This window comes from Littorina saxatilis, linkage group LG12 (genome assembly GCF_037325665.1).
Source record: "Littorina saxatilis isolate snail1 linkage group LG12, US_GU_Lsax_2.0, whole genome shotgun sequence".
NCBI lineage: Eukaryota > Metazoa > Mollusca > Gastropoda > Littorinimorpha > Littorinidae > Littorina > Littorina saxatilis.
The window spans coordinates 17532876-17555375 of NC_090256.1; the positions used below are offsets into that span (position 1 = coordinate 17532876).

The 22500-nt window shown below is 41.8% G+C and overlaps 1 protein-coding gene across 1 annotated transcript in view; it reads right to left on the bottom strand.

Moving 5' to 3' along the window:
• LOC138981398 (uncharacterized) overlaps window positions 1–22500 on the bottom strand; it is a 102065-nt gene that overhangs the window by 12475 nt on the left and 67090 nt on the right. The window contains exons 3-6 of the mRNA XM_070354314.1: window positions 19136–19278; window positions 2854–3113; window positions 2021–2189; window positions 801–971 (exon numbers count right to left, since the gene is read on the bottom strand). Coding sequence (XP_070210415.1) covers window positions 801–971; window positions 2021–2189; window positions 2854–3113; window positions 19136–19256 — 721 coding nt within the window. The 5' untranslated portion in view covers window positions 19257–19278. The remainder of the gene's footprint in view (window positions 1–800; window positions 972–2020; window positions 2190–2853; window positions 3114–19135; window positions 19279–22500) is intronic.

Below are 22500 nucleotides of genomic sequence, written 5' to 3' on the forward strand. Positions count from 1 at the left end.
CCAAGAGTCCAATGACCTTTTACCTGCGTGTGGTAAGAATGGGCCCCCGTCTTATTAACATTTTGACATTTTGTCAGCTCCTTTTGAGCACGAATGGTTGAACCCTGCTGCCAAGGCCCGTAATTCCTTTGAGAGTTGGGCAACCTGTTGGATCGTGTTTGGTGTGCGGGTGAGTACAGTACCCTGACAGGAGGGCTCGGACCCACCGCACACATCTGCTAGTTTGTATTGTATTGTATTGTATTGTATTGTATTGTATTGTATTGTGTTGTATTGTGTTGTATTGTAATGTACTGTACTGTATTGTATTGTATTGTATTGTTTTGTATTGTATGGTATGGTATGGTATGGTATGGTATGGTATGGTATGGTGTAGTATGGTATATTGCATTGCATTGCATTGCCTCGATTTGAATAGGTTTAATCTGACTTGGTTTCGGTTTGCCAGTTTGTGAATTGGCAGGTGGACTTTTGTTGCATGATATTTTAAGACGATCATGCTGATAGTTTCTTAACTTGACATCGGCCGACCGGGCTCGTCGTTTTAACTTGATCGTTTGGCTGTGCGATTGTCGAAATTATAGATTGTTATTAAAATAGAATGAATTGTTAAAAGCCTAACATATCCATCCATCCGACCACATGTCCATCAATCCATCCATCCATCCACCCACCCATCATATCCATCACATCAATCAATCAATCAACCAACCAAACAGTACACAAACAATTAATACACCGAACCCATTAATCAATCAATCAATCAATTAATCAATCAATCAATCAAATTCCCTACTCACCAGAGGATAGAACAGAAGCCCTCGGACTGTCAGCAGGCATCTGTTCTCCGTTCTTGTACCACTGTATTCGGGGTGGCGGCATACCCGTGGCCTGACAGGGTAGCAGAAAGATCAGCCCCGTGTACACGTGCATGCGCTCCGGGGGCTTGACCACAATCACTGGAGGCTTCACTGAATCACACACGATTGCCGGTTGTTTTCTTCATTTTGTTTAAACGTATCACTCTTGATTATTAACCAACCAGTACATACCGCCAATATTTGCTCTCAGTTTACATTAGTGTTTTTACTACTTGAAAATTGTAGCAAAAACTTCGAAAAATGTGAACACATTTGCAATATTCAACCTGTCACCAACTTGAACATTGTGTTTGCGTGCGTTTTTCCTCCTTTTTTTTTTTTCCCTATAGGTTGGAGGGGCGTAAAGAACCAAGAACCAACCATTTCAATCACACTAAACACCATATTTAGCAGACATGAGGAGGAAACAAGGTTTGCCAAATCTCAAATCAGACCAATTGTGACCCTCCACCACGGAATGAGTCGCATGTCACCTTTTCATGATTTTCATATTTTTACATTTTCTTAAAGAGTTTTTTTTATTCTCTATCCAGTGGTAAAATCCGTTTTAGAAAAGAGTGAACACTTTTCGAGTTATAAGCCTGTGACTATGGTGACCCTCACACTGTTACTAGACACCCCCCGGACTTATATTATGCCTAGCGCAGAACCGCGTGAGGTGACATGCGACTCATTTCGTGGTGGAGGGTCACAATTTTGAAGATTGATATGACTTTTTATTAACCCTGATTGATGTAAGAGAAAGAGGGAAATTGATGTCCAGATAAGGAGTGTTGCTTAAAGCTTCAAAAAGAATGTAATGTGTCGATGTTCCATATCCAACATAGATAGGCTCAAAAGGAGGAATTCCTCCAAAAGGAGGAAGATTCCCATGCCGGTGTCACGAACTGAAAACTCTGCTGAACAGTTCCTCTCAATGCGGTCAATGCGCATGCTTCAATCTTGGACTTAAAAAATGCGACCCTTTGACCGAACGAACCATGGGTTAGGGTTAGGGTTAGGGTTAGGATTAGGGTTAGGGTTAGGTTGTTCACGACCTGATTAATCTCTCCATGTTAGCGCATGCGCATTGACCGCATTGAGAGGGATTGTCCCGGCAGAGTTTTCAGTTCGTGACACCGGATTTAGTTGTGACTCACCAGGCATTCTGCAGCACAGAGCCCCAGTGGTGAGGTGGTCCTGGAAGGAGCAGGCCCTGTGGAAGTGAGAGTCCACACAGCAGCTGCTGTCTATCCTCCCCCCGCTGATGCAGGACGACTGACCGCGGTGCTGGTGGGCACAGTCCTTGCCCACTCCGGCCAGGTCATCCTGTGGAAACAGACACAAACAGGCATAGGAATTCCAAAATAGAAAAAATCTGAAAATAGGCCGAGGTCCAGGGGCCGTCTAGGCCCCGGCGGGGTACAGGGGCAGAGCCCCGTTGGAAAACGAATGTTAGCATTTTAGACCAATATTTTGATAGTTCTCGTGAAAGCAAATAATGGATAGAGAGACAATAGTATACACATAATAATTCACTTTACCTTTTTTTTGGCCGCGGACAATTGTTTTTTTTTCAATGAAACATAATTTCCTTTCCGCGGAAATCCGCGATTTCGCAGACAATTCCCATGCCTGACAAAGTGCTATCGATTATCTTCTCAGTTAAAAGATGGTAGACCCCAGCAAAATTTGCTTCAGGTGGCTTATAATTTAATGCCAAATATTTGTCTCCCTTGTGATGAAAACTCGACCAGCAAATTCCCCCCCAAAAGACCGCTCCATTTGACGACCGATTTTCGTGGACATTTTCAAGACTGTTAAAGGGAGGTTTAGCTGTAGTTTGGTGGCTAATCCCCATCTCACGAGAAGATTGTACAAATCTGAACGGGAAAATATTGCAACTCATCTATTTTGAGGGATTTAAGACTGATCTTGTTTATAAGAAATGTTTTCGTGGACTTGAGACGAACACCACACATCATTCCCCTACCTGCTCCAAGTCATCTCTACACTCCTGGCACCGGCCGCCATCTTGGGCGGCGTTGAAGGCGTAACATCCGGGGAACTGCGTGGCTTGGGACCACGTGATGTTGCTGAGCAGCACGTGGTCGTACCAGGCGCACACCCTCCAGCCAGGGCCGCACAGGGCCGAGGCGTTGTGCACGTGGCCCTTCCACTGTCCCGCGCAGCCCGCCACGCGTTCAAACCCCTGCAGAGCTTCTCGACTGCTGTCTGCACATCCTGCTGATTCTGGTGAGACAAAAATCATTATTATTAAAACAACAAAATGATAGACTCAGTGCCAACGTTCCAAAATTCATAATAAAAAAACAAGAATGGTAGGAAATTTGTAATGTTACGTTTTGTTTTGTCAATAATAAACGTTCCAAAATTCAGAATCAAAAAAGTAATTTTTAATGTAACGTTTTGTTTGTCAATAATAAACTTTCGATCCAACAACCTACCATTCATGGTGTTTTTTTGTTTTTTTGATCTGATAATAATGTGATATTGCCATTGGACAGTCTTACATACATACACATGAAAACAAATTAAAAGAAAACACACAAGAAACCAATTTCGGTAAATTCTTCATCACATTTTCGTCAGCCTGTCGCTGACTTCTTCAGGATGGCAATGCCAAACAAGGAAAGCCGGCGCGGGATTTACGATAATGCATTGCCATGTCATATAATTATGCATACATTGTCCAATTCTCGAACAGGGAAACGTCGATGATCGCTTCATCCTTGGCGAGTTTTTCTTCTATATAATTCACCTCTCTGTAGCGACCACTTGTCTTATAACGACCACTGTTGGTGTTCGACAGGCACGACTGTAATAAGCTCCAGTGTCCTCCCTCGACCTGAGGCCTACCATCCTTTCCTCGACCTTCCCAATCCTCCTTCTCATCCCATCCCCAGCCCCCCTCCCCAAACCCAACTTCCTTACTCCCTGTGCTCCCCGCCCCCAAGTCAGGTGTGGTAAGGTGACACCAGCGTGCAAATGAGGTAAGAAAGGCGAGCTAGTACAAGGACCCGGACCCAGCACGACCACAGGTAAACCATCATGGTGCACGCACTCCCTGAGACACAGCACAACAAATTGTCTCCATACATTGTGTGTGTCGCTGACAGGAGGAGGCGTGGGCCCCACGCCGTCAAGCTAGGCTGCTACTTTTTTTGCTGATGATGCTGGTAGGGCCCACACGCAGCACAAGTGTGTGTGTGTGAGGGTGGGGGTGTTTGGAAGTGATTGTGTGTGTGTGTGTCTGTGTGTGTCTGTGTGTGTGAGTGTGTTTCAGAGAAAGAGAGAGAGAGAGAGAGAGAGAGAGAGAGAGAGAGAGAGAGAGAGTGTGTGTGTGTGTGTGTGTGTGCTCTCTTTTTATTCTTAGTGGTTTAGTGTCCTATACCAAACTGATGACTTCCTGGTCCACCACACCCTTAGCCCTTCCCAGCAATATATCCACCACCTACTTAAACTATAGGCTAGGCAAGATAAAATAAAAGAACAGAAAGAAAGTCGGAGAGAGAGAGAGAGAGAGAGAGAGAGAGAGAGAGAGAGAGAGAGACAGAGACAGAGACAGAGACAGAGACAGAGAGACAGAGAGAGACACTGCGTGCGTGTTTGTCTCTGTCAATAACATAACAATGTTGTTTGTTTCTTAAAAGCCGACTCCTCCTGTGAAAACAGTGTTGGCCTCACTGACATAATAATTATGGTCAGGGTTTAACATGGGATAAGACATCTACTAAGCCACATACACACACAAAAACCACTCTGACTTCTTGCTGTGGTGAGTTGCAATGTTTTGATAAATTAATTTCCGAAAAAGGCACCAGTGCCGTTTACAAAATGTATCATATTAAAGCTGTGGTCTATTTATGACTTTCCGGGGCTACGAGGTTGAAAAATAGGGATAAAATCATGTACAGAATTATGTACAGCAAACGCTACCCGAAACCCCACCTATACGGCGTGTATGACCTTGAGAGCTTCAGTCCACGCTTGAATTTTGCAGGGATAACATCCTGTTTGCTCTCTCAAGACTGATCATATTTTATCTTCAAGAGAGATCAAGGGTAAAAAATAAACGCCCAGGCGAAGATTCGAACTCTCGACCTCGAGACTTCGTGTCGCATGTCCTAACCACTAGGCTACTGCGCCAATGAGGAAAAAGAAGGAAAAACATTGATATGAATTCATGTTATGTTATTCTTGAAGTAGCATGATTTATATCTCTATCCGCCCATTGTTCAGAAGTGAATACATGTATAACTATTTCTTAGATGTCTGTTTTCAACTGCACAGAGCTTTGGAGAGATTCAATTACTGTACTGTTCATGTCATTTTTCTTGCATGTTGTAAATAGAGATATCGCAGCTATTTGCATGGCGCGAATGTCGTGTAGCATGACGGTGTAAACATGTACTGCGATTCCGTGAAACATGTTTGCAAACAAAGGCAAATTTTAATGGCAATTTTTTACGTTTTTGCAACGCATGAATGGTAATTCAAGCGTAGAAAGATATAAAATTATCGATTTTTTTTAATCTTTGACAACACTGGTGAAGTGGCCTAGCGGTTAAGACATCGGCCCCGACATTTCGAGGCCCCGAGACCTTGAGTTCCAATCCCTGCCAAGTCGTTTATTTTTGTCTGCTCGATCCTTCTCGACAAATATGCTCAGCTCTGAGAGAGCAAACCGGATGTTACCACTGCACAATTCAAGCGTTGACTGAAGCTCTCAATGTCATACACGCCGCATAGGTGGGGTTTCGGGTAGCGTTTGCTGTACATAATTCTGTACATGATTTTATCCCTATTTTTCAACCTCGTAGCCTCGGAAAGTCATAAATAGACCACAGCTTTAAAGATATACGACTGACTGTACACACAGAGCACCCAGGCTCCCAGGCTGTTCATTTTCTATGTCAATGTTTTCACGAGGCGGAATGTACCTTTTACCATTCCTTATTCGAATCTCGCTCTTTCTTTTGAACTTGATGGACAAGTTAAATTATGCTCCTCAAGGGCAGGCGTCAAGGATCATCGTGCGCTTCTCTGAAAGCTTTGTGAAGACTAGTAGTCCCTTTCCCCTTTACAGTACAGACGAGTGTTTCTTGAGGGCGAAACATTCGCGGAGCTACGAAGCAAGAGTGTACATGAAACGGTTTGATGGCTAGCTACACAAGAATTAAACCGTCGTCGGCAGTGGCAGCTGTGCGGCCTCCATTTTTTTCTCGCGTAACGAGCATCTCAAAGGCATGCTAGCCTTCGCTTGCCAAATCCTAGCGTTCCTATATTCCTAGCGGCGAGAATTGCCCAAGAAACGGTACTTCCTCGCCCCACTCGCTTCACTCGCCAATTCTCGCGTTAAAGAAACGGGGGCCAGATTCTGGCCTTGCCGCGCGATCCGAACATTCTAAGAGCGTCAAGTAGCGGAGTGAGAAAGCTATGAGTTCAGGAATGAGGGCCGTTTTGCCCATACCCGATAGCGCACCTCATTATTTAGCTGTAAACATATGTCTCAACAAGAAAGGCCTATGTATATATTCTTGGCAGAGTAGGGCGGACAAATCGAAAAGGAGCGCTGATGAGACCTTACAGAAATACTGACCTGGCCCAGCCTCGATTTTTTGTTTTGTCCCCCCCCCCCTCCTCCTCCTCCCCCCCCCCCCCCCCCCCCCGTGTATTGTACGATGTAGTTCTGGCGCATCAAAGCTGAAATAAATGAAGTCATCTGGTAAAATTGTCTAAAAATTGCGCTGCTTCAATTGTGTTTAAACAAAAAGTTCAATTACACTGTTTTTATATCTGTACAGATTATATATTTTGATATTTTGGTTTTACAAAATGTACATTGTTCTGCTATCTTTGCACAGAGTTACACTTTTACAGAGTTCTTTTCACAAGATGTACAAAGTTCTTGTATCTGTGCACAAAGTTACACTTTTACAGAGTTCTTTTCACTAGATGTACAGAGTTCTTATATCTGTGCTTAAAGTTACACTTTTACACAGTTCTTTTTAGAAAATGTACAGAGTTCTTAAAATCTGTGCATAGAGTTACACTTTTACAGAGTTCTCTTCACAAGTTGTACAGAGTTCTTATATCTGTGCACAGAGTTGCACTTTTACAGACTTCTCTTCACAAGTTGTACAGAGTTCTTTTATCTTTGCACAGAGTTACACTTTTACTGAGTTATTTTCAAAAAATGCACAGAGTTCTCATGTCTGTGCACAGTTCTTGCATACAGAAGAGGCTATACATGAGGCTGGTGGTGGGATTGGGTGGGGTATGGGCGAGTGTTTGTGGGTAGCAGTGATAACGAGAAGTTGTCATCTCGAGTAAAGAGAAATGAGTTAATTCACGCATCATAAAAGCGTTAAATAGACTCGAAACGGCACTATTTTAAGCTTTATAATCGATGGCGCCCATTTGTTGCTATCAATCACGCATAAAAAAAAACCGCAAATTCCATGGCGGTGGTTCAGCCAAGGGGAAATATGTCATTTATCTTGAAAATTAGTTTCGTCTTGTGCGGCACAGTTTAAACCAAAACAGCGGAGGGAGACGCCAAGAGCAAAATCAGCAACACCTGAACTTAAGAGCGTGGCATTCCCCGCACAATTGCATTACAAGAAAAATGTTCATTCAAAATGAACAGCGTCGATGCAATGTCCACCAAAGATTTATTTTGGGAAGTGTTAAAAGGTTAGGGTCAAAAGTCAATGAATTGCATGTTGTGCTGGATATATAAATTGTTTATTTCAGTCAATGCTTGCTATGAATTGATCAAACAGCCACAAGAAAAAACAAGTCGCGTAAGGCGAAATTACTACATTTAGTCAAGCTGTGGAACTCACAGAATGAAACTGAACGTAGTCCGCCGCTAGTGCAAAAGGCAGTGAAAGTGACGAGCCTGTTTGGCGCGGTAACGGTTGCGCTGTGCTTCATAACACGCTTTACTGTACCTCTCTTCGTTTTAACTTTCTGAGCGTGTTTTTAATCCAAACATATCATATCTATATGTTTTTGGAATCAGGAACCGACAAGGAATAAGATGAAATAGTTTTAAAAACGATTTCGGAAATTTAATTTTGATCATAATTTTTATATTTTTAATTTTCAGAGCTTGTTTTTAATCCAAATATAACATATTTATATGTTTTTGGAATCAGAAAAGGATGAAGAATAAGATGAACGTAAATTTGGATCGTTTTATAATTTATTTATTTTTTTACAATTTTCAGATTTTTAATGACCAAAGTCATTAATTAATTTTTAAGCCACCAAACTGAAATACAATACGGAAGTCCGGCCTTCGTCGAAGTTTGCTTGCCAAAATTTCAATCAATTTGATTGAAAAATGAGGGTGTGACAGTGCAGCCTCAACTTGTACAAAAAAGCCGGATATGACGTCATAAAAGACGTTTATAAAAAAATAAATAAATAAAACGTCCTGGAATATCATTCCCAGGAAGTCTCATGTCAAATTTCATAAAGATCGGTCCAGTAGTTTAGTCTGAATCGTTCTACACACACACAGACAGACAGACACACACACACACACACACACACACACACACACACACACACACACACACACACACACACACACACACACACACATACACCAAGACCCTCGTCTCGATTCCCCCCTCTATGTTAAGACATTTAGTAAAAACTTTTTAATTAAAAAATAGAGCTTGTTTGAAACAGGTAGAAAGGAAGAGTTGATATTGCAATATCTGGAATGTGGTGAAAAAGAGTGCTAAAAGTAGTAAGTCGGCCTCAGATCCATTTCAAATATTTATTGCAGAAAAACAAAATACAAATTAAAAACAAAACCACAGAACCATTACCAGGTGTCATAGGATACCAGGTTTCATAGGAATGTTTGAAAACAATAGTTTTAATTTTACACTGTAAATACAGGAATCAGAATTAAACACCTCAAATTGGCACATGCATAATGAATCACCTGGAATTGCAACAGGGAGATACTGAAGTAATTGGAAACAAACACTTGAAATTGACAGAGAAACAATTGAAAATATATTACTGACATGAGCGTACAATATTTTAATGGAAGTGCATTTTTAGCACGAAGCATCCGCAGGAGGATGCACTAACAATTACATAGTGCCACAAAATGTGTACGGACATTTCACAACCGTGCATTATTAGCACAGAACACATACATGGGGGCGCACAAAACATTATTGTACCATGATGATGATCGGGATTGTTGAAGATCTTTTCTTGTGCAAGGCGCCCCTGTATGACCGCAACTGATCCAACCGGCCGCATCTGAACAAACGACGTCGAAACGGCGCGAAACACGTCCTCTCGGTTGGTCTCGGATTGACTCGGCTCCTCTCGGTCTTTTTTTGTGTGTGTCTTTTTTTCTTTTCCTTATGGTCGGAGTGGTATATTTATGTACATCTTAGATTAAAAAAAACACCCGAAAGCTGTGTTTAATCGTTTCGCGTAAATTGTACATTTTTTTTCAGCTTTGAAATTGTTTTGGCTTGGAGAGTCCGCGCGCTTTGGCTTGGAGACTAATTCTCCACAGGCACGTTCTTCCCAACCACAGATACCAGCGTCGTCCGCGACGCTGGAATAATCTTTCTTACTTTCTGTCTTTCTTTCTATTCTGACTCTGTCGGTCTGTCGGTGTGTCTGTCTGTCTGTCTGTCTGTCTGTCTGTCTTTCTTTCTTTCTGTCGGTCCTTCGATCCACCTGTCTGTCCGTCCTATATTGTAGAAAATAATAATAGAAATTAGAATGCATTTTATATTAAAGAATGCATTCCATATTATACTATAGAATACATTCTACATTTATAGAATGCATTCTCTAAAATAGAAGACATTGTATAATATAGAATGCATTCAATCATATTTGTCATTTGCCCATAAATGTATTCTATGATAGAATGCATTCTATAACGTCCAACAATGCATTCTTATGATAGAATGCATTCCATAAAGCGCCCCAAAACTTCTACAGGCCAGCTCGGTATGATCCCTGCTTCGAAAGCAGATCTACAAACACTCTCACACACAGCTCTCTCTCTGTCTCTGTCTCTGTCTCTCTCTCCCTGTCTCTCTCTCTGTCTCTCTCTGTCTCTCTCTGTCTCTCTCTCTCTGTCTCTCTCTCTGTCTCTTTCTCTGTCTCTCTGTCTCGCTGTCTCTCTCTCGCTCTCTCTCTCCCTCTCTCTCCCTCTCCCTCTCTCTGTGCGTGTGTGTGGCTGTGTGTGTGTGTGGCTGTGTGTGTGTGTAGTTCTGCTTTCCTTTGCGGGGCTGGCCTGTTGTAGTTTTGGGACAATATGCATATAAATTATAATGCATTTCAGGACGTTAAAGAACGCATTCTATCATAAAAAGCATTTTGGTATTTTGTGTTATAGAATGCATTTTATCATAAAAGGCAGTTCGGGACGTTATAGAATGCATTCTATAATATAGAATACATTACATAATAAATGATTTCCTTATAATTCATTATTCAGATCAAACCAACAAAACTTAGTTTCTTTACAAACGGATTACTAGAGGGTGCATTCAATATGACACCCTTTTCTTTCAACTTATACTCATCGGAGTTCACGATTAATTGCTACAGTAATCTTTGGCTTCCAGTGATTATTGACAAGGTGTTTTCCCTGGGTTCACTTAGGTTAAGAACGAGTTAATGAAAACGGGCGTGCTCAAGGCCTCGCCACATTAGCAGTACGGATTACTGCTTACCTTTTATAAACAATTTTTAGAGTGCCATTTTCCAGAGTGGCCACGCGCTAATGAAATCCTGGCGAAAGACCTATTTTAATTCTACTTTTTGTTCTTAGGGGCAGACTCCTGCTTCAAGAGGGATTACTTTTTACATTCAGTCGTGTGTGCATGTGCGTGCATGCGAGTGTCATTGTGTGTTGGGAAGGTGAGAGCGAATTGGACGTGACGTATTTGTTCTCTGTTCTGTGACCTATGCCCGTTCTGGAATCAAAACTGTACAATAGTTTACCTGTAACTGCGATTGTTGGAGATCTGCTGACAGCAAGAAGAAGTCCAATATTAGTTAAGATTTACACTTCAGTGTTATCAATTAAGTACAAACGCTTAACACAAACCTGTTAAGAGTTGGAAATGCATCATGTACTAAAACTCACTTTTATTTCAAACAGGATGTTCCAGACAGCGAGTTGAAAACTAAACCAAAGACCGAGGGCCTGGAATCCTCCCAACTCTGAGGGGTGTTTTTGTTATCGGACTTTCGTGTGTGAACTTTCAAGGTGGGGTTTACCAGAGCTCCGTTCATATTAATAGCAACATATTATGTTCCTACACCAGACCCTTTTTTTCTGCGGCTGCTGCAGACATTTCTTTTTGTCAAATAAAAACACTTCTTTGCTAAAAAAATTTGATTTTAAGGTGTTTCTGAATTGTATGACAGTGCAGGATGAAAGTGTTCCAAAATTGTTCCAAAAGTGTTCTAAAAGTGTTCCAAATGTGTTCTAAAAGTGTTCCAAAAGTGTTCTGAAAGTGTTCTAAAAGTGTTCTGAAAGTGTTCCAAAAGTGTTAATCTGAACACTTTTATGTGTTCTAAAAGTGTTCTAAAAGTGTTCCAAAAGTGTTCCAAAAGTGTTGACCTGAACACTTTTATGTGTTCAAAAGTGGTTACAGCAGGGTGAACACTTAAAAGTGTTCAGATGTGAACACTTTTGAAACACTTTTGGAACACTTTTTTGTGTATATAACATTTTATGTGTTCCAAAAGTGTTCCAAAAGTGTTCTACTAAAAGGGTGTTCAGAAGTGGTTACACAAAGGGTGTTCAGGAGTGGAACACTTTTGTTTAGAGCCGTGTACCGTCCGTCCGTCCGTCTGTCTGTCTCTCTCTCTCTGTCTCTCTCGGGCTGCCAGAGAAAGATGGATTTATGAAGGGAATGTTTTACCTGTAGTGAATGCATATAAGTATTTGGGAATACTTTTTTCGACCAGGCTTAGTTTTACGGCTGCCTGCTTAGACCTTGCAAGTAGAGCTAAGCAAGCTTTGTTGTCGATTTCACATAAGTTATACATGATTAATAATACTAGTTTGGATGTTTATCTAAAGCTATTTGATGCACAAGTACAACCTATTACACAATAGGGTGCAGAGTTATGGGGCTTAGATAAAGCAGCCATAGAATGTGAAAATGTGCATTTATTTGCATTGAAAAAGTTTCTGGGTTTAGAAATGCGTACACCAAACGATTTGGTATATGGAGAAACTAACAGATACCCTTTGTACGTAAATTCAATATTGAAATGTATTAAATATTGGTTGAAATTGTTGAGAATGTCTGAGCATAGATTGCCTCATAAATCATATAAAATGCTGTACAGGATGGATGAGAATGGTAAATCGAATTGGGCGTCAAATGTGCGTTGTAAATTGTATCAGTTAGGATATGGTTTTGTGTGGTTGAATCAAGGTGTTGTTGACGAAAACAAGTTTTTATATGTTTTGAAAGATAGATTAATTGCATGCAGATGGCAAGACTGGGAGTTTCATATTCAAAATAGTGAAAGATTTTCTGTGTATAGAACATTTTGTACTGTTCCTGAAATCAAACCTTACCTTTTGTTCAATATTGACAGACATTTAAGATTCATGATGATAAGGTTTAGGTTAGGGATCTCTGAAATTGCCGTTCACACTCATCGTTACAAAAAAATTTATGATGTTAATAATTACATGTGTCCCTTTTGTAAAGATAAACTGGAAAATGAAGTCCATTTTGTTCTTGTCTGTCCATACTTCCATAAATTGAGAGAAAAATTCATCCCACTGAAATATTACAGGCAACCAAGTGCTTTTCGACTCAGCCTTCTTTTAGCTTCAACACATGAAAAAACTGTACGTGATTTATATTTACATATCAAATCAGTGGAGCCGAGTTTCCTTCTTTGGCCCATGCATTAGGATTCAGCAAGCTGTATATATACAAGATGTCAACAACCACCACTGATATAGCAGTATCCCTTCCTTATTAGCCCTCAAGCAATCCATTTAGGGAAAGCTGATGACAAGCCCTCTGCTGCCTTTCCGAGCTCTAAAACATCGCAGAACACAACCCTTGGCAGGAGTGTTTATGTTATCGCTCGGCCAGGAAAGAACAAATTTGCAAGCAAGACAAGGAAGAGAAATGAATTTCTGGCTGAAAATGTGCACAGTTAAGAAGTCACACACTGAGTCAGTTTAGTAGAAAGAGACATAGTCAGTACTATCAGGGCTGCTTAATAATAATACACACATTTTAAATCATCAGAATACACTCTCTGCAATCTTCTATACTGATTGCACAAAGAAACATTCAATGCGGAAGAAATCAGTTAAATACTGCTGTTTCCTAATGTCGAACCGGTACATAAGAATCACATTACACCGCCAACCGAAAGACCAAACTTGTCAAAGTTTTGTAAGTGAACACTACATCTTACAAGCAACAAAATATGCATGTTAGTGCATTTACACCTCCAGCATACATACAGATTAAACTTATTACGCTTAAAACAATATTTATGCTGTTTTCAAGAAAAAAAAGTGAGTGTGGTTTAAGCTTTTTGAATATTCCACGCAAATTTCGATGCTCCACCTTGCAAGGTCACGGCGGCCGCTAGCTGCTGAAATCTGTGGCACCATGCATCTATAGGCGGTAAAGGCGCCTTCCTGTAACATTTACGTGGTTTTAAGTGTGTTTAACATTTCTCAGTTCCTGGAGCCCTTGCAATGATTATAATGATGACAAGAAGCAGAAGTTTCAAAGTAGTGTTACAAAATGTGGTTGTCTTGAAACAATTAACACAGGGTTTTTTCCATGTTGAGTGCAGCTGAGAATAGTTCTGTGTGAACTCAGTTATGCTGGTCCGCAGTAACCGAGCCGCTACTGTCGGAACTCGCGATAAAAGATAGGCCTAACCACAAAAAACACAATCGGCACTTTCTTGAAAAATCTTCCTTAATCTATTGGTATATATATGATATTACACTGACTAACCTTTTCATCTAAACCCTAGTTCTTCTTTACGAATGAATGTATTTTCTACTTTTGACGAGAAAAAAATAAAATGTATTCAGCTAGAGCCTATGCTTTCTTACTGCTGGGTCGGTGTCTGTAGCAGACGATACTTTGCCGCTCTGACAGAGAAACTGAATACAAGTCTAGAGTAAAGATAATGCAATGAACTTCGATATTTATCAACAGAGACAAAAGGTTCCTTTGGATATATATGCTTTCAAATAGAGATATTATATTCAGCAAGTATTTGTGTTGTTGAGTCAGTAGTGCATGATAACAGAGATATAATATAGCCTACATTGATCATCTATCTACATAATTATGTCTGATCACTGATGATAAGTTGGAACTCCATTTTGACAATTTTAACACAGATGCATATATTTTCGGGAAAGTGGGTGAAACACTGTACACTTTTCTTGGCAGTGCGGCGGATCTATCCAATTATAATTAAATTCCAATCTTTAATTCCCCCCCCCCCCCCCCGGGCCTCTCTCCGGCTGCTGTTTCTAAAATCATCTTCTTTTATTTTGTTAATCTGTTTGGGGGGCTGGGGAGGGGGGGGGGGGAGATTGTGTGCTTTACAGAGCTCTGTTAAACAGATTGCTATTTAACCTGTGTTACGGCCACTTCAGTGAATGCAACTCGGTCCATCCATACTGTGGCATACATAATCCCGTTTATTTAAGACGGAAGCACGTGACCATCCTGGCAATACTCTCTAGATAGATAAAAGAAAGTGTTAGCAGATTATATTTCACAGTTTTGGTTTTAATCAATAAGTGCTTGAAGCGATTTTAAATTAGCATAATGATTGACCTTGCTAAAATGTGCAACTGAGATACTTTATCGAAGTTTTTAATACAACATTTTGATGCAGTCATGGCAACGCGTATGCTTCAAAATGTCGTCTGCAAAACCCCCACATACATAGCAAAAAAGCTCTGGTCTTCGCTTTGCAGACTTCTCCAAGAGTTTTTTCTGAGACTCGGTTCCGAGATTCTGAATTATAAACAGTGGCCACCAGAGATAAACAACGCCAACTCGCCTGCAGGCTAGCGGCGAAAGACAAACCGTTTAACGCTTGACGAGCAGGGGCTAGTGTTTTGTCAGCACACGCTAAACAAAACAAGGCAGCTATAACACAGAACTGTGAGCTCTAATACTGAATTCGCCTCCACTGTTTTGATATGATATTTGTATAAAGCATTTAAGATACGAGAAACACTGTTATCGTAATTTTGTATGTAGATGTCTGCATTGATGTATCTGTTATCCACTTTTGAGAAAAATATGCACTGTTTTGAGTCTACTGAATGTAAAAATGATTCAATATTTTTGCTTTTGCTCACACCCCTTCACTAGGGGCAATGGCCTATGTGAATAAACCATCCGAATCCGAAATCTCTCTCTCTCTGTCTCTCTCTGTCGGGGTCTCTGTCTCTCTCTGTCTCTCTCTCTGTCTCTCTCTCTCTCTTTCTCTCTCGCACATACACACACGCACACGCACACGTACACACACACACATACGCGCATGTAATACTTCTTCATACCACCCTCTTGAGGGAAAAAGATAAAAACAAGTCGCGTAAGGCGAAATTACAACATTTAGTCAAGCTGTCGAACTAACAGAATGAAACTGAACTCACTGCATTTTTACAGCAAGAGCGTATACTCGTACATCGTCAGTCCACCGCTCGATGCAAAGGCAGTGAAATTGACAAGAAGAGCGGGGTAGTAGTTGCGCTGAGAAGGATAGCACGCTTTTCTTTATCTCTATTCTTTTTAACTTTCTGAGCGTGTTTTTAATCCAAACATATCACATCTATATGTTTTTGGAATCAGGAACCCACAAGGAATAAGATGAAATTGTTTTTAAATCGATTTCCGAAATTTTATTTTAATAATAATTTTTATATTTTTAATTTTCAGAGCTTGTTTTTAATCCGAATATAACATATTTACATGTTTTTGGAATCAGAAAAAGATGAAGAATAAAAACACATTATTGTTTTTTTACAATTTTCAGATTTTTAATGACCAAAGTCATTAATCAATTTTTAAGCCACCAAGCTGAAATGCAATACCGAAGTCCGGCCTTCGTCGAAGATTGCTTGGCCAAAATTTCAATCAATTTGATTGAAAAATGAGGGTGTGACAGTGCCGCCTCAACTTTTACAAAAAGCCGGATATGACGTCGAAAAAAAGAAAACAAGTCGCGTAAGGCGAAAATACAACATTTAGTCAAGCTCAGTCGAACTCACAGAATGAAACTGAACGCACTGCAATTTTTTAGCAAGACCGTATACTCGTAGCATCGTCAGTCCACCGCTCGTGGCAATCAATCAATCAATGAGTCTTATATCGCGCATATTCCGTGGGTACAGTTCTAGGCGCTCTGCAGTGATGCCGTGTGAGATGAAATTTTATACGGCCAGTAGATTGCAGCCATTTCGGCGCATATTTACCTTTCACGGCCTATTATTCCAAGTCACACGGGTATAGGTAGACAATTATTAACTGTGCCTAAGCAATTTTGCCAGGAAAGACCCTTTTGTCAATCGTGGGATCTTTAACGTGCACACCCAATGTAGTGTACACGGGGGGAGGTTCGGACACCGAAGAGAGTCTGCACACAAAGTTGACTCTGTGAAATAAATTTCCGCCGAACCTGGGATCGAACTCGCGCTGACAGCGGCCAACTGAATACAAATCCAGCGCGCTACCAACTGAGCTATATCCCCGCCCGTGGCAAAGACAGCGAAATTGACAAGAAGAGCGGAGTAGTAGTTGCGCTGAGAAGGATAGCACGCTTTTCTGTACCTCTCTTCGTTTAAACTTTCTGAGCGTGTTTTTAATCCAACCATATCATATCTATAATTATATTTTTGGAATAAGGAACCGACAATTGATTTCAAAAATTTAATTTTGATAATAATTTTTATATTTTTAATTTTTAGAGCTTGGTTTTAATTCAAATATAACATATTTATATGTTTTTGGAATCAGAAAATGATGAAGAATAAGATGAACGTAAATTTGGATCGTTTTATAAAAAAAATATTTTTTTTACAATTTTCAGATTTTTAATGACCAAAGTCATCAATTAATTTTTAAGCCACCAAGCTGAAATGCAATACCGAAGTCCGGCCTTCGTCGAAGACTGCTTGGCCAAAATTTCAATCAATTTGATTGAAAAATGAGGGTGTGACAGTGCCGCCTCAACTTTTACAAAAAGCCGGATATGACGTCATTAAAGGTATCTATCGAAAAAAAGAAAAAAACGTCCGGGGATATCATACCCAGAAACTCTCATGTAAAATTTCATAAAGATCGGTCCAGTAGTTTGGTCTGAATCGGTCTACACACACACGCGCACAGACAGACAGACCGACACACACACACACACACACACACACATACACCACGACCCTCGTCTCGATTCCCCCTCTATGTTAAAACATTTAGTCAAAACTTCAATAAATGTAAAAACGTCCGGGGATATCATTCCCAGGAACTCTCATGTCAAATTTCATAAAGATCGGTCCAGTAGTTTGGTCTGAATCGCTCTACACACACACGCACAGACAGACAGACAGACAGACAGACACACACACACACACACACACACACACACACACACACACACACACACACACACACACATACACCACGACCCTCGTCTCGATTCCCCCTCTACGTTAAAACATTTAGTCAAAACTTGACTAAATGTAAAAAGAGAGAGTGAGAGAGAGAGTATTCCTGTTTGTCTCTGTGTAAAGGTGTTCCTAAGAGCGGACCGCGGCTTGATAACACTTACGGCTCTGTATGCGTTCCGTAATTTTGACAGATCTGTCTGACCGATACCGCCATTTGCCAACGTCAGGGATTTGCAAAAATGATCTCTGGAATGAAAGATATGATCCAGACAGAAACATTTTGTAGGTCCAGATCACTGTACATGGCTCATCATTCATTCTAGCTGAACGTCATGTCTGTCCCAACAGCCCCGCAACAGGTAGCCATCACTTGCAATACAGGTGTCTGTAGTTCTATTCCCGTTATTTCTCTTTCGCGTGCGCTCGCGCTTTCTGCTGTATCTTTCTCTTTGTCTGTCTATCCGTCTGCCCGTCTCTGTCTCTCTCTGTCTGTCTCGCTCTCTCCTCGCTCTCCATCTCTCTCGTTTCGAAATAGGTTCTGAGCTTTCTGTCTTTCTGTCTCTTTCTCACCTTATCTTTCTCTCTTATCTCTCCCAGACACTCTCTCTCATCCTCCCTCCCTCCCTCCCTCTCCCCTCTCTCCCTCTTTCTCCGTCTCTCTCTCTCTCTCCGTCTCTCTCTCTCTCTCTCCCCGTCTCCTCTCTTCCCCTCTCTCTCTCTCTCTCTCTCTCTCTCTCTCCCTCGCTCTCTTCCTCTCTCTGTCTCTCATCTTGCCCAGAAACCCAGAAAAGCCGCCAAACTATGCAGTTATTATCCCCAACACATACCGCTCGCCCGACTAGTACCCCCTCTCTTCCTGCCCCCGCCCTCAAAGCTATCATATTGTGACCCCTTGTTTGTATCAAGGCATCCACATTTTTGAGGCGCGGAGCTTGAGTCGTAATTAGTGGTTCTTCTTCCGTCACGATATAATCATGCCATCAGCCTACCCCAACCGGCATCTGCGTTTTCTCAAAGAGCCCTGGCAGCGAATAGAATTATGATCCTGAATATGAGACTCAGTCTCTGTGTCTCTCCGTCTCTTTCTCTCCATCTGATTCTCTCTCTCTCTCTCTCTCTCTCTCTCTCTCTCTCTCTCTCCCGCAGTCTGTCTCTTTCTCTCCATCATATTCTCTCTCTGTCTCTCTGTCTCTCTGTCTCTCTGTCTCTCTCTCTCTCTCTCTCTCTGTCTCTCTCTCTCTGTCTCTCTCTCTCTGTCTCTCTCTCTCCATCCACGCCCCCCCCTAGTCTCTCTCTATTGGCATCTCTGCACAGCAGGGATAGGTTTTACTTATTACACTGCAGTCGAACTTGTTTACATGTTAGGACCGTGAAGGGTGAAGACAGATAGTGAGACAGACAGACAGACAGACACACAGACGGACACACAGACACACACACACACACACATACACACACACACATACACACACGCGCACACACATACACACACACCCACATACCCCCCCCCCCCCCCTCCACACACACACACACAGTTCCAACTTACTGGCAGCGTTTGCCCGTGAGATGAGAAGAGCGGACCAAAGCAGAGATAGTAGCCGTACACCGATTGGCCATGGAGTATCACGTGACCACGCTACTGGTTTCCTCTTGGCCGCTCCCACCATCCCTCTGAGTCCTCATCTAGAGCTGCAATCAATCAATCAACTCATCAATATAGCAATCAATACATAAGAAAATGAGAGAGAGAGAGAGAGAGAGAGAGAGAGAGAGAGAGAGAGAGAGAGAGAGAGAGAGAGAGAGAGAGAGAGAGAGAGAGAGAGAGAGAGAGACTAAGACAAGACAGAGAGACAGACATAGATTAGATAGACAAACAGACAGACAGACTGACAGGCAGACAGGCAGGGGAGGGATTCAAGTAATAGTACCTGTTTGCGCGTTTTATCACAAGACTTTTTCTTCAAAGAAAAGTATGCCAAGCTCTTTCATGAATGAACACTTCATTTACATGGGGTGAAACGCGTCCAGATTGTGAGCTAATGTTAACAAAATATATATAAAGTATAACACTCACTCTTTTCGTGTCTTATTGTGCTCTAATGACAGTGTGTAGTTAACGAGATACAAATCTGGAGCGTCGGCAAGATAACAAGCCTGAGAGGAGCGACGTGGGGGTCAGAAGGTGATATCCATAATGAGCAGCTATTAGTCCTCAAAACATCAGAGACGTCATCCATGCATGAAGTACCCCGCTACCCGCTCTTTTCTTTGATGCTTTCTTTCCCCGACTGTTTTTTTTATGGATACATTGATGTGTATGTAAAATACACGTATGACTAACCGACTTGGCCTCTTTCCCCTTTCTTTTTATATTTAGTCAAGTTTTGATTTCTTTTTCTTCTATTTCTGTCTCTTTCTACATCTGTCGTTTTCCCTCCTTTTGCGGAAACCTTCGTTTCGAATTTATAAACAATTTTTTTTTAGCGACTGCAAGCTTTAATGCTTACGCGTTCATTGAAACCCGTAATTATTAATGTGGACCCACGCCTATTGGCCCACCTTTGCAATGATCTTAAGAGTAACATGCTCTGTTGCTTGTCTTTAACTTTAACGACGTCGTTAAATCTTTTCATGAAATGCTCGCTTGAGCAGTGTTGAAACATCGCTTTCAAAAACATTTCCTCGCTGGATGACTCAATTTTGAATAATTTATATACGATTGTATTGCTATTATTGATATGTCAAACGCTGAATCAGCAACAGATACATTACTCAAATTTGAAAAGTAGTCTCAGTGACAAGGAAATACTCAGATCCAGACCCTTCAGACCCACATGCGTGCTGTTTGGCCTGCCCGGTAGAAGATAACATACATATATTCTTGTCTGTCATACACACACACGCGCGCACACACACAGGCACAGACACGGACAGACACACACAGACACACAGACACAGACACAGACACGGACACACACACACACTCACACACACACACGCACGCACACACACGCACGGGCGCACGCACACACACAAACACACACACACAAACACAAACACACACACACACACTCACACACACACACACACACACTCACACACACACACACACACAAATACACACTCTCTCTCTCTCTGACTCTCTCTCTCTCTCTCTCTCTCTCTCTCTCCACCCCCCCTTCCAAGTGAAGGTCATAAATGTAATGTTTCCTGAACACTCGTATTTTCTAAACGTTGTATAGGTAGTTCATAAGTCTTCACGTGGTGCTGTTATCGTTCTCCCTATAAAGCAACCTTCGTTGTCGAAAGGACTTGGGTATCCCTCCGCTGTGCACCAACTTCCTAGAACAGACGTATCAGATCCCTCCCTCCACACCTGTGAGATTTTAGAATGCGGCTACCATCGATTTTTACACCTATCTCGGCTATGCTGATTAAAAATTCCTTAGCTCCCTGTTTTAAACGTGAAGAAAACGTCACCAACAAGGAGATTAACTCCACAGGAAGGGACGTCCAACTGTTCTGAACGCGCAACTAAGATAATCAAGTCGTGATATGATTGGTTCTTCAACGACCCAAGTGGACTGAACCACACACTGAACAAGGACGTTTCTTGCTTACTAGTTCTATACGTGATATTCTTGACCTTAGAAACTAAAACAACACTTTTCTGGTCCTAATTAAATTCCGATTGGCCAGATCAACATTCACGCTTGGTTAAAAAGTACACACAGATTCTTACAGAGTTTAACTCAGCAAGACATCAGCGTGTTTTCATTAGAAATGTGCATAGTAATAATTACAGCCGGACAATGAAGACAACTTACTAGCATTAGATGACCCCGGGTACGAGCACGTAGGTATAGCAATTACCACGCTCTCTGAATCCGTTCGCTGTAAATTACATGATAGTATTCACACGCTGACTCTAAACCTCACTGACCTCAAATCAGTCTATGATTCTACCCACAAGATCTGGTCTACCTTAATCCCGAACACAGGTAGCTGCACTGGGGGGAGGGAGGGAGGGAGGAAGGGAGGAGGAGGAGGAGGAGAGATGAAGGTAGTTGCGGTGTGTTGCTGTTGACAGCACCGAATCCCGGTGTTTTGCAAGGTGGTGTAGCTAATTGTAGTTAATGAGTCTAGGCCACGAGCGCGTGACATGGCACACTGGCCCTCGCTAATGAAGCGCATTCCACTCACTTCCTGGCGCTGATGGGGTCTATGTCCACCAAAAGAGTGGGATCCCCTGTAGGTGGAGTTCTTGTAGTGGGGGTTCCCTGTATACAGGGAATACCACAGGGTGGAGTTTTTCAATCAAACTTGCAAACCATACTGGAATCACTAAGAAATATTAAAAAAAAAAATCGAAAAACATCAAATTCTACCGATGTCGCTAAGCATCACGTGACTTTCAGCGATATCAGCGAAACGCTACACAGGAACTACACCTTGTGGTATTCCCTGTATACAGGGAATCCCCCTACAGGAACTCCACCTACAGGGAATCCCACTCGTTTGGTCGACATAGACCCCATCAGCCTGACTGGCCCCGTGGGTTGTGATAGTTGTCAGCGTGCAAGTCACAACAACATAACTATAACGGGGTCATTGTTAGGGGCTCCGCTCACATATAATTATTATATAACTTCAGCAGGACCGACGACGGACTGCAGCTTATCCCAGCCCGCTACACGTTGCATGAAAGGAAAACAGACCAAGTTCTCGTCATAATCCCTATCGCGGCATAAATAATAGGCCGTGCGTCGTCTGTGCCGCTGAAACTACGCAGGTATATTCTGCCCATTAGGATTCTGAGTTTATGGAGCTCGCTCGGGTCACTGGTGAACGCGGCTTACGTCCAAGCTCAGTTGTAGCGCGATTCTTGTTACTGCTAGTTTTCAACTGGGA